Source organism: Pogona vitticeps, chromosome 1 (assembly GCF_051106095.1).
Source record: "Pogona vitticeps strain Pit_001003342236 chromosome 1, PviZW2.1, whole genome shotgun sequence".
Classification (NCBI taxonomy): Eukaryota; Metazoa; Chordata; class Lepidosauria; order Squamata; family Agamidae; genus Pogona; species Pogona vitticeps.
In genome coordinates this window covers 169,571,750-169,587,866 of record NC_135783.1, presented here as the reverse complement: position 1 = coordinate 169,587,866, position 16,117 = coordinate 169,571,750, and the positions used below count along the sequence as shown (strand labels likewise).

The following is a 16,117-nucleotide window of genomic DNA, read 5'->3' as shown; positions in this document are numbered from 1 at the left end:
ATATGAGGAGAAGTCATCCGAAGAGGACGAAGCATGGCTGCCTCTCGTATCTGGGATTGGAGGGGGAAATTCGGGCTCATGGGAGGACTCAGTGTTCTGCCTCTGAATATGCAGGGGAGCCTGGAGATGAAGGGTAGTCTGATGGACCGAAGCTGTCTGTCAGGGGAGCTTGGTGCAGTTGGGTCGGCAGGACCTCAAAAGGGTCTTGAGATGTAATTGGGTCCGGCATCGAGGGTGCGGGACGTAGGGGTAAAGCCTTGTGAGCCTTGTCTCGCATCTGAGGTAGTGGAGTTGGCTTAGATGGGGTAGGAGGGGTACAGATGGAGCCGAAACTGCCGGGGCCAAAGTGGACGCGTGGAAGCGATTCGAGTCCATAAAGGGGATGGCATGGAGGAGTTCCGGCATCGTTCGGGGCTGTTTAGCCTGGTCAGGCTGGTACCTTTCATACAGGGTTTGCCAGATGAAGGGGTCAAAATGGTATGGTACAATTGGAAAGGGGCATACATCGCCTTGCGATGGCACAGACCTCGGTGGGGAAAGGTGCTTTCGTTTTTCTGTTCTCTTCTGTGGAGGGAAAGGGGGAACCTCCAGATCAGATGCCGAGCTTTCAGCTGCCTGCCCTGAGTCAGGGTTGGAGTGGGCTGAGGCCGGGCTGGACTGTGGTGCAGCCACACTGAGGCCAATGCTCGGGTTTTGGAGCGGCAACATGGGGGGAGCCCCGACATCATGGGCTTCATCTCCATCCGAGGCTAAGTCAGGGGCTTCTCTGGATGATTCCTCGAGGATAGGGGAAGGCAGAGAAGGCTGAGGGGGCTCCATGCAGGGAAGCCTGTCCTTTCTAAGCCTCTTAGGAGCAGGTTTAGTTTTTTTTCTTCGAGCTTGGATCGTGCGCTCAAGACTTCTGAGAGGAGGGCAACTTGTGCTTACCAGACGATTTTGTTTTCTCAGCAGTGTCCTTAGCTGGTAGCACAGAGGTAGAGTCAGAAGTAGACTGGCCCGCTGGAAGTCTATCGGCTGAGAGGGCAGGAGATCTAGCCGCCTCTGAAGACGTAGTAGGAGGATTCATGGCTGTTTGCCAAAGGTAAGGCCGAAGTCTTTGGAGCCTGTGTTTAAGTGCCGGCTTGGTTAAGTTCTTACAAGCAGGGCACGAATGGGTCAGATGTTCCTCGCCCAGGCAAAAAAGGCACTGGCTATGACTGTCCAAAAGTGCGATTTTATTTGCACAAGTTTTACAACATTTAAAAGGAGACGGCAAGGCCATAAGCAAAGGACTAGTGGGGGGGAGGAGAAAGGGGAAGGGAATAAAAAGACTGCGGGAAGCTGATTAGGCAAACAAAAAGATGCGGAGGATCACTAAGTAGATAATTAAATAGAGATAAGCGAACAAAAGCTCAAAAGAGCCTAGAAAAATAGCCAAAAGGCAAATAGCGAAGCGCTCAATCTTTCCTGAGAACCGTTCAGCTCGGCGGAAAAAAGGAACTGGGGAAGATGGTGGGTGGGAGGAGCATATACCTCGTGGAGGATCACACCATAAAATTGTTACTTTTAGCTCTAGAATCTTCCAGTACACAAGTTGATTAAATGGCAAATAAATAAACAAAAGAAGACATTTCAATGATGGTGATTTTCAGTAAATAAAGAAAGAACATCTGTAATTTTAATAAAAACTTTCAATGATTGACAGCCAGTGTTTGAGTGAAATAATTTACATTGTGGATAAAAGAAATCCACTGGTGGCAGCGGAAAAGAATGAAGATTAAATCTCATGCCCGAAAGTGAACCTGGGCTGTGTAGAAGAACAAACAGGGGAACTGGGGGGTGTGACAGTCATGTCAAAGAAGGGACAGGTTTGTTTTCCAGGGCTCCAGACACTAGGACAAAGAGCAATGGTTTCAAACTACAGGAAAAGAGATTCCACCTGAATCCAGGAAGAATTTCCTGAGAATCAGAGCTGGTCGACAGTGGAATAGGCTGCCTCGGAGTGTGGTGGAGTCTCCTTCTTTGGAGGTTTTTAAGCAGAGGCTGGATGGCCATCTGTCGGGAGTGTTTTGATGGAGTTCCTGCATGGCAGGGGGTTAGACTCGATGGCCCCTGTGGTCTCTTCCAACTCTGTGATTCTATGGTTCTATGATATGATATATACAAAGACAAACAGATAAGCTGGCAGCATCCCTGCATCTGAGTAAATGAACTGTCAGAGCAGTTGAGTTCAGCATAGCATAGGCTCTCAAACTGAACCAAATTGTACATGTATCCATACAAACATACAGTATACTCACAGTAGCCAATGGCAAATGACATTAGATCAACGTCTTGCATCATCTGCCTATACAGCTTGACTCTTCACTTTTTCCTCAGTAATTGCACCTGCTGTGCTTGACCAAATATCTATTTGTCTTAATAAATTCTAACTGTATTACAATATCAAAACCTTGACACCATATTCAAGCTGCATAGGAACCAAAAGAGTAGCATCTAATCCAGGCATATGAGCCCAGAAAGTCCAGATTATGCCTAAGACTGGAGGGAAAGAGACACACTTCTAGACTAAATCTCTAGTTCACTTCTCCTTTTATGATGTTTTAAGATCATAGGAAGTGGCCTTTCCCTCCATCCTGCCACCCTCACCTGCATTTGGAGAGGGCCTTGCATTCGCTCCTCCCAAACTCTGGAACTCCCTCTCAAGGGAGGATAAGACAGCCCCATCTTTACTGCCCTTCCACAGCCAGGCAAATACCTTTGCCCCCTTACCCCAGAATAACCACGCAAGGCCAAGCATATGGGTTAAACACGGGCCACACTTTATTAAACTCTATTCAGTTCTCATCAATATTGCCAATCCTTTGGCAAAGGGGGGGTCCTGCTGTAGTGCAGATTCAGGCTTCCACCTTAGGTTCTCAAATGGCCATCCAAACTGGCCTCCGTTATCCCCTTTTTAATGACCGTGGGATAACAACCGGCCTCACTTTTGCCCTGGACCCCATGCCCCTCTCTCTGTGCCGACTGAGGGTCTGGGTGCGTCCCCAGGGCATCTTTCCCTCCAAGCACTGTAGTATTGTAAGGCATGTTGGGTCCTCTCAAGCAGGAAGTGTGGGGTATTTTAAATTAATAAGTCGATAAGTCCATCCTCACAGTTAATTAGCACTGCCATTGAAATGCCCTGGTAGAAATGCTATGAAACATGAAGGTAGACCTAACAGTCAAAGCCTCTCCTCCCCACTCCAAAGGCTGCCATATTCTAGTTCATATCTGGGCAGCTTAATTTGCATTATAAGTAATTCATCAATGTTGTTGTTATGTGCCGTCAAGTTGCACGCTAGTGACAGTGGCCATAACTGAGTTGTGTTTGGTGGGAACCCAGAAGAGGGCCTTCTCTGTTGCTGCTCCCAGGTTCTGGGAAGCTCTGCTGTTCCCCCACAAGCAGATAAAGACACTCCTCTTCAGGCAGGCTTTATTTCAGTGACTGGTTATCTAAGAGGGGATTCTTAAAACTGGATTATTGTGTTGTTCTTATATTGTTTTCAGTAATTTTTTTCCTACTAGTTAGGTAGAGAAAATTCTTTAATTCTTTTTTTTTAATATTGTAATAATTTATGGGTCTTAGCTTTTAATATTGTCTATTTCTTAATACTGTAAGCCAGCCTCAGGTACTTTTTGGGTGAAAGATGGGGTATAAATATTTTAAATAAATAAGTATCAAGCAAATAAAACTAACAGATGTTTTTGGAAGCCAAGAAGCAGCATTTCCCCACACGACAACCCACAACCCAGCTGATCAAGTTAGGCTTTAGGGGAAGGTTTTTTTGAATCTTAATTTAGGATAAGATTGCAGATTGCACACCGCTGCTATAGAGGGCTGAGTCTACCTTTGGATAATGTACATTAGAATTTGACAACTTGCAACGGGATCTCTCTGTTCGTTTATATTTCATTGTACAAATGTGAAAACATATGAATAAAACAGGGTGGCAGAATTTCAATACAGATATTCAAAACCCACCAGGAAGTGAGTAAGCATTTTCATCTTATATATCTGAATAGCTTTGATAATCATCTGCAACTACTGTAGCAAATAGCATACATTAACATACATACTTTTAAAAAACATTTTTTTTGACATTTCCAACTATTTCTAGTTTAAAGGTGCACCCTTTTGCTCAGTTACTTGTATGCAAACCTCACTGGAATTGTTTCAACTTATTCATAAGCAAATCTTTATGGTATAAATTATAAGCATGTTTGTCTAACATAAGTATGAGTTCAGTCCAAACTTAAAGAGTACTTGGGGGTCCTTGAAATCAGTGAGATTACTTTGTGTCGCATCTAAGTCCCATCAATTTCAAACCAGTACATTCTAAGTATGACTAGGTTGGGTTGCAACCCACAGTTATAGACTGTGACCATTGGTGCTTATATTTTCCTAAGAAGACAATACACTAATAGCAAGAGTTCACAGTTTAATTGACTACTGTGGAACACCTTATACAGAGTTCATGAATGCTGTTTCTTTCTTGTTAAAACTGTGAGCCATCTCTGTCCAATAGTAGCCACTTTGAGCAAAGAGGGCTCTTTCCCTTTGTGCCCTGATTCTAGAATGGCCCGTCAGGAACAGGCTGCTGTACTAGATGAAACCTTGATCAGATCCAGTACAATTTGTCTTAGGTTCTTACATAACAGCTGCTATTTATATTCTCCTAAAGACAGTTTCATTTCTGGTAATCCATATGGGAGGCTGGTGTAACAAAAACACATCTGGTCAGTTTCCTGTTTTGAATAAGTTAATAAAACAAAAAAAAATCAATGAACAATTCAACTAACTAAAGACGAAGGAAAAAAAAACAATTTTGTGTGTAACTGGAGAATAGGAAGATGTTGGGAAATGAAGGATCAAGCAAAGGGAATTACAGAAGTCTGACTGCTCCAAAAAAAGTAGCATCTCCATTTAAGACTATGTTGGCTTCTCTTCGTGGTATAGTAAGCTGAAGCTCATCTCCTTCTTCTAATTTTGCAATACCTGCCAAGAGATTTGAAAATCCTTAAGCTCAAGTCTCACAGAAACCAAAACATATCAAAACTTACCACTCAGGTTGGTTATAATTTTTCCTGTCTACAGGACTATCTCTTCAGTTTAGTGTAATTATAAGATAGCATGATGAGATGGGTTTTTAAGTTAAAATCTTTTAAAGGCATATGGGTTTTGTAATTATGAAGTGAGCCAGAGAGGTTCCATTTTGTTTCTTTGTATATAATATCTGTGCTGTGCTGACAAGTTGTTTTCTAGGCGAGCTGAGAGCATGTTATTCTGAAGGCCTGAGAAGGACTCTGTGTGATAAGATAGATGGAATTTGTTGTGACTCTTTGAGACACCACCGTAACCCAAATACCATCTGGTGTGTATGAGAAAGAATTCATGTGATGTAACAGGACTGTTTGCCTAGTAACGAACTCTGATTGGATGACATCGTGGGAAGGTGCATTAGGCCCTTGCCAGTTACTCTTGAAAAAGGAACTTTTTACCTATGGACTTTGTCTTTCCAAGACCGACCTTTCAGTGATTCGTGACCTACATTTCAGCCATATGGGACTTACCCTGATGTCTTGAGAGAGAGTTTGGTGGCCTACCTACATGGACTGGTTTCTATGATTTGCTGGATTACTTTTGAACTTATGGGATTTTCCTAAGGACTGTACATGGACTATTTTCTATGGACTGTTACCTATGGAATATTCTTTATGGACTTCTTTTCTTGGAATACTCCATATGGACTATGCCCTTGTAATTTAGTAAGGACTATGGTATATTTACTGGATTTTTCTTTTCTAAGGACTATGGGACATATAATGGATTTTTACTTTTGTTTAGGGATTTTTATTCTATAGTATCACTGAGGACTATAGCCTTGTTATAACCAACTTGGATTATTTTGTTTACTAATGATTTCCTGGACTGGAACTGTTTGTATTCTTTTTAATGGCTTTTTGGATTTTTGAACTCTTTTATATTTTTCATGTTTTCTTTGCCTCACTACATCTGTGTAACTAAACAGCACAATGCTAGATTATTTGTTTTGGTTTAATTTGGCTTTGAATATCTAGTAACATGCTTTTTCTTTAATAAAATAAAGTTTATAAAACTCATTTGGTTACCTGAACAGTACACTTGTCATAGGGTCATCTGAGAGTGCTGCCTCGGCCTAGCTTACTTAGAGTCCTGTCAGTGGTGCAAGTTAAGTCTAAGGACTACAAAGCCCACTTGACCTTTTCATAATAATATCTGAGAGTACCAGGGTGTTCTTATGTGGGCAGACTTGTGAGAAGGAGTGTTGTAGCATGGCTGGCTGAATTGGACTCTTTCAGCTCATTTTAGCATGTGCAAACTCTTGATTGCTCTCTGTCCAAGCGTACACGTGTGTTTTCGAACCCGTGTTCGTCACATGGTGGCAGCTGCGCGATGGACCACGTGCTGGGTTTTGTAGTACCTCAGGATGACCAATTTTTGTTCTATCTGGCAGCTTGAGTGACTCTGATCCACAAGCTAAGTTTTGATTGCAGTGGGACACTGAGGCTTCAAGGAGCTAGGTGCTTCCCTGGGTGTAAACAGTAATTTCCTAGGAAACGCTGTTTGCCAGCAGTTGGATCTAAAGGCTGTGGTGAGAGGTGTTAAATCTTCAGGCTGTGGTAATGTGTGTTAGAATCTGGGGTGCTCTTTTAAGAAAGAGATTCCCAGTGGGACAAGCAAACTGTTAGGAAACAATTGGATTTAATCAGTAGGCATGTGCAGGTTGTTACAACGTTGTAGTGAAGAAATTCCAAGATGCATGTCCTTTATTTTTGGAGTGCTTGCACCCAAGTTGAGCAGGTCATTTCACAATCTTAGGATTGCATAAATGACTCTGCCTACATTGTTTTGGACCTTGCATCCAGGTTTTTTTCTTTTTTGTTTTGGCCTAAGCGTACTCCTATAATCTTAGGATTTGCCGGAGCACCTGGCCGTGTTCCAGTCTAGCTCTGGGTCTCCCCACTATGATCTTAGGATCTGGCCGGAGTACCTAGTTGCATCTGGCTTGGCCTAGAGTCATGCCCTATGATCTCAGCATCTGTCGGGATGACCTGGCCCTAGAGGTATCTATCTGCACCCAGTTCAGTCATTGATCATCTCTGTAACTTTAGGGTTCGCAGAGTGATCACAGTTTTTCTTTTCTCTTCCTTTTGGATTTTTCAGTATTTTGGTTTTGGCAGCTGTCTGGCCTCTCACAGACCTTAGGGTCACCGAAGGGACAGCAGTTGGTCAGAAGTGCAGAAGAGATTTTAAATTTTATTTTGGTTTGGCAGCTGTTTGTTCTCTCGCCTATCTTAGGATAGCAGAAGGTACAGCAGTTGGTCAGAAGTGCAGAGGAGATTTTTGAATTTTCCTTTCTATTATTAGAGTTTTGTTATTGCTGACCTAGCCAAGGCTAGTTTGCCAGCAGAGATGGAGGAGAAAAAACAGTCCGTGGATATACTCTTAGAAGTGGCTTCGGGATTTTTCGAGCAAGCCAAGCAGAAAATTAGGGAAAGAGATTTCCTGATACGTGAGCTTTATCAGGAAAACATCCTTTTAAAACGTTTTCTTAGCACAGAACCTGGCTTGATGCAAAGGTTTTTCCAAGTTCAGCAGGGTTCCTTTGGAGATTACTGCAATGAGACGCTTCAAACAATTGGAAGCAACCCTGAGATGCAAGATGTGTGTGTGGAAAGAGTTAACGAGGCCCAGTGGAATGCTAAGGAGCATTCCAGAGAAGACAGCGATTCATCGTCCGTCCAAACAAAGGATTTACAGGCCCTGGAGCCACGCGAAGGGAGAGGAATGCAGCCGAAAGTTTGCCGGGAAATAGCATCGGACGGCGCAAGGGAAAACTGCAGTGCATTGGAAATCAGCTCAGCACCAACCTCAGCTCTTACTCAGAGCACAGGACAGGTGAGAAGTTCTGAAATAATTCGGGATGAGACTATGGGTTTGCTAGAAGAAGGAGAGCAAGGGATTTTCCAAAGTAATAAAGCAATTGCTGGGACTGAGAGCTTAGAAGCAACAGGACTTGTGTCAGCAGATCTTGATGCATGTCAGATCTCCAATAACCCCCCTTCTCTTAGCCCAGCGAGTTCAGTGGAATTAGATACTGTGAAGTTGGAGGGCATTCCTTGGTCTTCCTGGCAGCTTTGCAGGGAGGCAATGCTCCATAAGGGGGAACTAATTAGGACCGGACAGAACACATTAAAGCAGACCGAAAAAGATAAAGTACCTTTACCAGAGACGTTGAGTAATGTTACAGGAGGAGTTATTTGTACAGAGACCTTGCAGCATGGACTTTCACATTGTGAGACTGTTTCTAACACAACCAACGATGGGGGAAGCGCTAACTTTTTGGGATTACAAAGTGCTGATGTTTCTCCAGAGACTGAAATCTTCTCAGAAAGATCTTTAGAAAGAAAAGCAGAGGTTTGGGACAATACTTATTTTCAACAGCCTATTTTCCAAGGAAGTGGTGAGAATACTGATACTGTTTCTGAGGCTATGCAGAGTACTCCCGAGGGAACTTTGTTGCAACAGCGGCCTCTTGTGACCAAACCTGATAGCACAGCTAATTCAGCAATACAGGGATCCAGGGGTGAAGGCATTGATCAATTTGGCCCAGGACAGATATTGGAGCCTGTGTTAGCTAAACCCCAAAACGTCTTCTCGAATTCACCGGGAGAAACTGATGTGGTGAAACTTTTTATTACAGTCAATGAAGGATTTACTGCTGTTTCTGTTCCTATAGATCTAGAAGGGTCTAAGGGCAATTTAGTGCCTGGAACTGTTGAAAGGCTTTACCAGATTTTAATTAAAGAGGAACATCGCCCTTATACATCATTTACTTGCCCTCAGGGAATTTACCAACTCAGAAAACTAGCACCTGGAATGGAAAATACCTATGTTACTTTTCAGAAATTGGTTGATGAATTGTTTGGTGATTTATATTATGTGATTGGCTATGTAGGCAACCTTGTAATTTACAGCCCTGATCCAATTCAAGCAGACCAAAATGCTTTGTCATTCTTAGAGAAGCAGAGACATCGAAGCCCAAGATTAATGCAGTGTTATTTCAGATTGCAAAAATATGATTTTGATGTTGAACATCTACTGTTAATTCTCCACTGTTTATCTCGAATGTTTAGTGCAGATGCAAGGGGAGAAAATGGCTAGAATTGTTAAAACTCTGATGTTTAATTTTCTTGGTATTCTGTATGACAATGTTCCTGAGCATACATAGAGTGTTTTCACTATTATTACTACATATCAGTATATTGGATTGTCAAGTTATTATGATGTTAACCCTGGTTTCACTATTTTACTGTTTGAGGACTAGAGTATTATCTGAGCATATGCAGAGTGATGTATTTGATTAAGTATACTAACATGTTTATTCTTCTGTTTTTCAGACTAGTAGAAGTGTCTAAGGCAAATTTCTCTCATGTATGGTAAATACTGTAATTATATTAGTTCTCATGTATCAATTGTTTTGCTATTTAGGAATCATATTTGAAATGTATAACTTTATGCTCATGTTAATATCTTTCTCTATTTTGTTAATGCTTCATTATGACATCTCATCTTATTCAGTTATCAAAATTAAAACTTAAATTGTTTAGAAATTTTGTTAATCTTCAGGGGGCTTGTGATGAGATGGGTTTTTAAGTTAAAATCTTTTAAAGGCATATGGGTTTTGTAATTATGAAGTGAGCCAGAGAGGTTCCATTTTGTTTCTTTGTATATAATATCTGTGCTGTGCTGACAAGTTGTTTTCTAGGCGAGCTGAGAGCATGTTATTCTGAAGGCCTGAGAAGGACTCTGTGTGATAAGATAGATGGAATTTGTTGTGACTCTTTGAGACACCACCGTAACCCAAATAACATCTGGTGTGTATGAGAAAGAATTCATGTGATGTAACAGGACTGTTTGCCTAGTAACGAACTCTGATTGGATGACATCGTGGGAAGGTGCATTAGGCCCTTGCCAGTTACTCTTGAAAAAGGAACTTTTTACCTATGGACTTTGTCTTTCCAAGACCGACCTTTCAGTGATTCGTGACCTACATTTCAGCCATATGGGACTTACCCTGATGTCTTGAGAGAGAGTTTGGTGGCCTACCTACATGGACTGGTTTCTATGATTTGCTGGATTACTTTTGAACTTATGGGATTTTCCTAAGGACTGTACATGGACTATTTTCTATGGACTGTTACCTATGGAATATTCTTTATGGACTTCTTTTCTTGGAATACTCCATATGGACTATGCCCTTGTAATTTAGTAAGGACTATGGTATATTTACTGGATTTTTCTTTTCTAAGGACTATGGGACATATAATGGATTTTTCTTTTGTTTAGGGATTTTTATTCTATAGTATCACTGAGGACTATAGCCTTGTTATAACCAACTTGGATTATTTTGTTTACTAATGATTTCCTGGACTGGAACTGTTTGTATTCTTTTTAATGGCTTTTTGGATTTTTGAACTCTTTTATATTTTTCATGTTTTCTTTGCCTCACTACATCTGTGTAACTAAACAGCACAATGCTAGATTATTTGTTTTGGTTTAATTTGGCTTTGAATATCTAGTAACATGCTTTTTCTTTAATAAAATAAAGTTTATAAAACTCATTTGGTTACCTGAACAGTACACTTGTCATAGGGTCATCTGAGAGTGCTGCCTCGGCCTAGCTTACTTAGAGTCCTGTCAGTGGTGCAAGTTAAGTCTAAGGACTACAAAGCCCACTTGACCTTTTCATAATAATATCTGAGAGTACCAGGGTGTTCTTATGTGGGCAGACTTGTGAGAAGGAGTGTTGTAGCATGGCTGGCTGAATTGGACTCTTTCAGCTCATTTTAGCATGTGCAAACTCTTGATTGCTCTCTGTCCAAGCGTACACGTGTGTTTTCGAACCCGTGTTCGTCACAAAAGGTGCATTGCCCAAAAGGTGTAAGTGTGCAAGCCTCTCCCCAGAGATGGGCAGGATGCCAACAGGATTAGTAAGAAACACCAGTGTGGTGTAGAAAATATAGCAGAATAAAACTGGTGATATGAGTTCAAATCCCCACTTGGCCATCCCCACTCACTGATGATTGTAACTTTCTCTTAACCTATCCTACTAGGCTGGATATTTGTGAACATAAAAGGGTGGGGTGTGGATCTGAGTGTATGCCAGTCAGAGTGGCAAGATGCAATAGTTAACATTTCAGAAAATATATTAAGAGGCCTATGTATAGCATGGGCCCAATTTAGTAGCAACAAACTTCATCTTGTGGAAGAGGAAACACAGTCACATCCCTCCCCACAGTGCTGTCGATATATCAATGCACACAGATGAGATTTTATAAATGTTTCTATATGCATTTTAGGGCAAGAATTACAGTAGGACCCCCATACCCACTGGGGATAATAGTGAAGTCTCTTATTTTCACATGCATTACCAGAACACGCCACTAGAGAGTGCCAGAGACCACACCATGTATTCTTCACTAACAAGTATTCATAGTACATATGATATCTGGCTCCCTCTAGTGTCTGGGTCTGGTAATAGATATAAAAATAGTTTCTTTTCTGGATTTTTTTCTTTTAATATTTTTCCTATTTTCAGACCATGGATACGTGAAACTGTGGATACTGATCCTACAGATACAGGGGTCATACTTTATATGAATTGTGACTCTCTTATTCTACCACATACAGAAAAGTGGTTGAACTAGACCTCAGATCTTGCCATATTGACAAAAAAAAAACACCCCAATCTAAAGCAATAGTTATTTCTACCTGAGTGGGCACAGTTTTTCTCACCCTAACAGATATTCACCACTAACTACCACAAAGCAAGTCATTGTAATGAATTTCAAGAATCCTTGTATTATGCTTAATATATCGAGTGAATGGCTAGAAGGCAAGAAGTGTGGCAGGTTCCACGCTTCTTGCCTTCTTTCCAAAATTGGAAAATTGGAAAAAACAAATAAAACAGATCACCGAGTGCCAAATGTTTTCAATGTGTTAATTCTTGCCCCTTCAGTAAGTAAGGAAATTATCTATTTAGGGTAGGTATCATATTTACCAGCAGTGTAACAAGAGTTGTTAGGATTAGTGAGAGGCATGTTTTGGATGCAACGAAATAAGGTCACCAAACTGAGATCATCACCAACTACATGAGCCTTTTTCCTCTGGATCAAATGCCCCATTACAAACATATCATCTGTGTATAAAACCTGAAGAAAGAAAACAGACAGATTTAATTTGTATCATTGATGGTGTATATAAACAAGGTGAAAAGCACACACACACTCAAGATTACTGGAATTGTTCCTGGTTTTTTACCTGGCCATAAACGAAAAAATAGCCAGTTTCTCTGACCAGTATTTTATTCCCTTGCTCTTCCAGAGCTGTTCCTCTTTTAAAGCTAAGAAGCCATGGAACAATGCTTGAATCATCTAAAAAGAAGAAGAAAACAAGATTTTTCATAAAGAGGGAGTTAATCATTTCTCATTTCCTTTTAGTAGCATTTTTGAAAGAGAAATACAGTGTCTGTGTTTATTTAAGATGAATAGTTTTCACAAGCAATGTGAGAGTTGCGGTTTTTTCATGTTTCTCCAAAAGCTACTCTAGAAGGTGTTTGGGCCATTGGAACAAACTCCCAGCCACTCACCGAAGGCTGCAGCCAAAAAGGGCAAGGCGGGAGTTCTTGGAGTACATGTACAATTTTAATACACATCTCACTGAAGAAGGTACTCCTTAAAGGATGCTTCAGTAGTTGATTGCATTGCAACATGTGAAATGGAACTGGGAGAAGGCAAAAAAATAAGTCAAGATAAGAGAATGTTACATTACCATTTTGCTGAATGTCACTTTTGCTGTCAGCCATCAATTGTAGACATGACTGCAGTACTGAAGAGAGATATTTAAATTAGTGGGAAACAACAAAGCAACTAAAATGCTAGAAAAACAGACACTTTCCATGAGTACTGCAAAAAGACAGTCTTCTTGTTAGGTCCTTCACACTCCATCCTGATAAATTCAGATATTTAAATTATATCTAAACCAAGTTGAGATATTCCCCTTACTGTCAAAGCAGAAATAGACATTATAGCTAGCCAACAATTAGAAAAGGAAAATCCTTAAGGGCTGATGCCATGTGATTGTCACAACAGGAGCTTCCCTTGGCAATTATCTGCAAATGAATTTGCTCTGTTGAGTAGTTGTTTTTCTGAATTTAGCCATGGTTTTTTTAAAGTCTGATTTCTCAGACACAAAAGTCTATCTAAATCACATCCTTCCAACATTAACATGTATTCAGCTTTAATTACAGGCTATCTATAATGTCTGCTTATGACCTTAATGGTGTGGTGGACAGGACTAGACTATAGCTAAAGACAGTATCAGGTTAGATATCATCTTTATCTCTGAACTAATTTACACTCATTTAAATGCAAACATCATGCAACAGAATGTAAGACTGGGCTCAAAATAGTCACAATTAATGGCTAATAGGTAGCATTTTTTTTGTTATCAACTTTATTTTATTTATTTATTCTAAACCTTTTGTAATCCTTTTCTGAAAATTAATTCAGTTAACAAAATGAAATAAAGCAAGCAGAATCCCATTATTAAAGACATCTCTGTGAAATTAGCCAGCCCTTGACAGACTTCCTCTTCAGATAAACAACTATGAAGCAAAAGATGTGTGCCATTCAGATGAACAAAAATTGGATTGCTCATACAAAGCAGGTGGAATAATATATACTATTGAATATTATATTGACACATCTTCTACTTCTAGATATATTGATCTAAACAATTGTGCTGTATATTTGAACACATCAACCATTCTTTATGTATTAGCTACAGTATATTTGTATTCCACCTTTCCAATATACTGTATGGTTATAACAGCAGTAACATAAAAACAATAAAATAAAAAAACGTGTTGTATGATCTCAATAGATGTAATAGATGTTTTGACAGATGTTTTTCATATATATTAAGAGTTGATATAAATTTTATTAAATGTATTTGTTAATCATTTTTTCTGCCCACAGTTCCAAACCAATGTACAGTAATAGATTTCCTTTTAATTATTTAAAAGCAAATTTGAAACCATTATTTTAAAATGCCAATTTTGCAAAGATGTATTTTAAGGCCATATGGAATAGTATGAATTTGACTGACTGTTACAAGTTATTTCCATAATTTGTGCATTTAAACAGTTTATCTTTTTAAAAGAAAATAGCCATAATAAACAAGACTAATTGCAAGATCTGAAGTGTTTCAAATTTAGAAATGGTTTAGATCACCATTTCAATTGATTTCAACCCATTCCCCTTTTGATAAACATCCCATGCCTCCTTCAAACCTGCCTTGTCAGTTATTTCATTTGAAAGTTGACCGACTATGACTTGGATTGGGGGAGAGAAGGGGAAAGGTGAATAAGCACTGGACTCGCACACCTAATATATAGCACCACAAATGGGGCAAAAGGAGCATGGAGTTTGGCAGATTTGATAGAGAAACATTAAGGGGGTTGCACAGCAGAAGAAAAAAACACCCATATAGCTCAGAGATAAGAGTAAAAGAATGGTAAGTAGTGCATTATTGCATCTCACAGGAGAATGCAATCAATTGCATACTTAAGAAAGTAATAACTTTGTTTCATCCCTATTTTCAAATAAATATTTACAATACAGACATTTCCCCTGAAATATTGATAATCCTTGGGAAATGAGTCACACTGCTTGATAATCACCAGTGCAGGACATAAGTGCACAGGTCATAAAGATACATGGTTTTTCAAACTGCATTATAATTACCAGACTGATAATTTCTGTGCAGATTTTTGGGCCCCATGGCCCTCTCCTGGCCAATGAAATCTAAATCTCTCTCTAAAACACACCTGCTCTATCCACAGTTCCATGGACTCTCTTTAGTGGCCTTCCAATAGTTAGCAGCTTGGCCTCTTTATTCAGATCTCTTTCTTACCTGTTTCACTTGCGCGCAGAGGAGACCTTTTCCCCCTGTGTTTGTTGCGACTCCACGCTGCCTTGTGGCTTCTTTGATGTAGTCCAGGAAGAATTCCCTGTCAATAAAACAACACATACCATGACAATTGGGACGGTATTTCCCACATGTCGCTGGTTTCCCAGAGTTGATCCAGCTTGTGGGGGGTCCTCCCAACTCACCTGGCTAGAAGAAGCTTCTAACACCTTCAGGTGCGAGGGGACGAATGATCTGGCCTCTTTGCTCTTTTCCAGAGGCCTGAAGGATAAGGGAAAGGACGTCCTTGTCTGGATCCTGTAGTTCAGGTCGTTGGTCAGGGCTGCCAGTTCTGTTTTCAGTGCAGTAACATAGTACAGAGAGATTGCTGCGAGGCAAGACGACACAAACGCGGCTAACCCCAGAAAGGCTAGTAAGAGCACTTTGTGATCCAAACCATTCGTAGGGTGAGAGGAAGAGGAGACGAAGGGAGAGCGCTTTCTTTGCATGTGGCCCATAAATGTCATATCTCCTTTATTAAAGCCAGATGGAAACTTCAGCTGCTACTCATTTTGGGGACTAAATACATTTGGCCAGTTGCATCCAAGATATGTAGCCAGAATGCCCACAGCCTGCGCTTCCTGTCATATGGTCCTATTGAGGCAAATCTAAACCGTTCTGCTCTGTGAATTTTCAATTTGCTGTTTCTGTGGTTCCTCAACCCATCTTCCTCCTTTCAGTTTCAACTTCATTTTCTAGCTGTTTACTACTGATATTATGTCTTTGCCATCCAGGCATCATGACCTAGGCTGGTTGTCTGAAATGTTTCATACCCGAATTCATCCTTAAAATCAGGGTAAGAAATGTGTGGCTCCAAAGGGGCAAGAGGTAGCCTCCTAGCACCTCCCACACCTTCCTTCCTTCCTTCGTTTGTTCTCCTCTATGAGTCACAAAGGCAATTTTGCCATGTCCCTCCCCCCCACCCCCAATCATTTTTAAAATATATTTTTGGCCATTAGAGGACAGAAGAAGGCTCTTTTAGTCAGAAAAACCCGTTTTTATAAGAAACAATTAGGGAGTAACAGA

At 40.5% G+C, this 16,117-nt stretch overlaps 1 protein-coding gene across 1 annotated transcript; it reads right to left on the bottom strand.

The window, feature by feature from the left end:
• Positions 1–2,780: 2,780 nt before the first annotated feature.
• Positions 2,781–15,701, bottom strand: TNFSF13B (TNF superfamily member 13b). Its single transcript, XM_020814838.3, has 6 exons — positions 15,238–15,701; positions 15,038–15,134; positions 12,893–12,949; positions 12,383–12,495; positions 12,123–12,273; positions 2,781–5,014 (listed from the first exon to the last, which is right to left on the bottom strand). The coding sequence occupies exons 1-6, from the start codon at positions 15,556–15,558 to the stop codon at positions 4,902–4,904; spliced, it is 852 nt and encodes a 283-aa protein (XP_020670497.3). The 5' UTR covers positions 15,559–15,701; the 3' UTR covers positions 2,781–4,901.
• Positions 15,702–16,117: the final 416 nt, after the last annotated feature.

What these genes read in the sequence shown, in the direction of transcription:
- TNFSF13B (XM_020814838.3), bottom strand. Translation starts at nt 15,558, where the DNA reads ATGACATTTATGGGCCACATGCAAAGAAAGCGCTCTCCCTTCGTCTCC. An exon ending in TAGAAGCTTCTTCTAGCCAG is followed by an intron (nt 15,135 to 15,237) that starts GTGAGTTGGGAG and finishes TTTTATTGACAG; the next exon opens with GGAATTCTTCCTGGACTACA. An exon ending in AAGTGACATTCAGCAAAATG is followed by an intron (nt 12,496 to 12,892) that starts GTAATGTAACAT and finishes TCTTCTTTTTAG; the next exon opens with ATGATTCAAGCATTGTTCCA.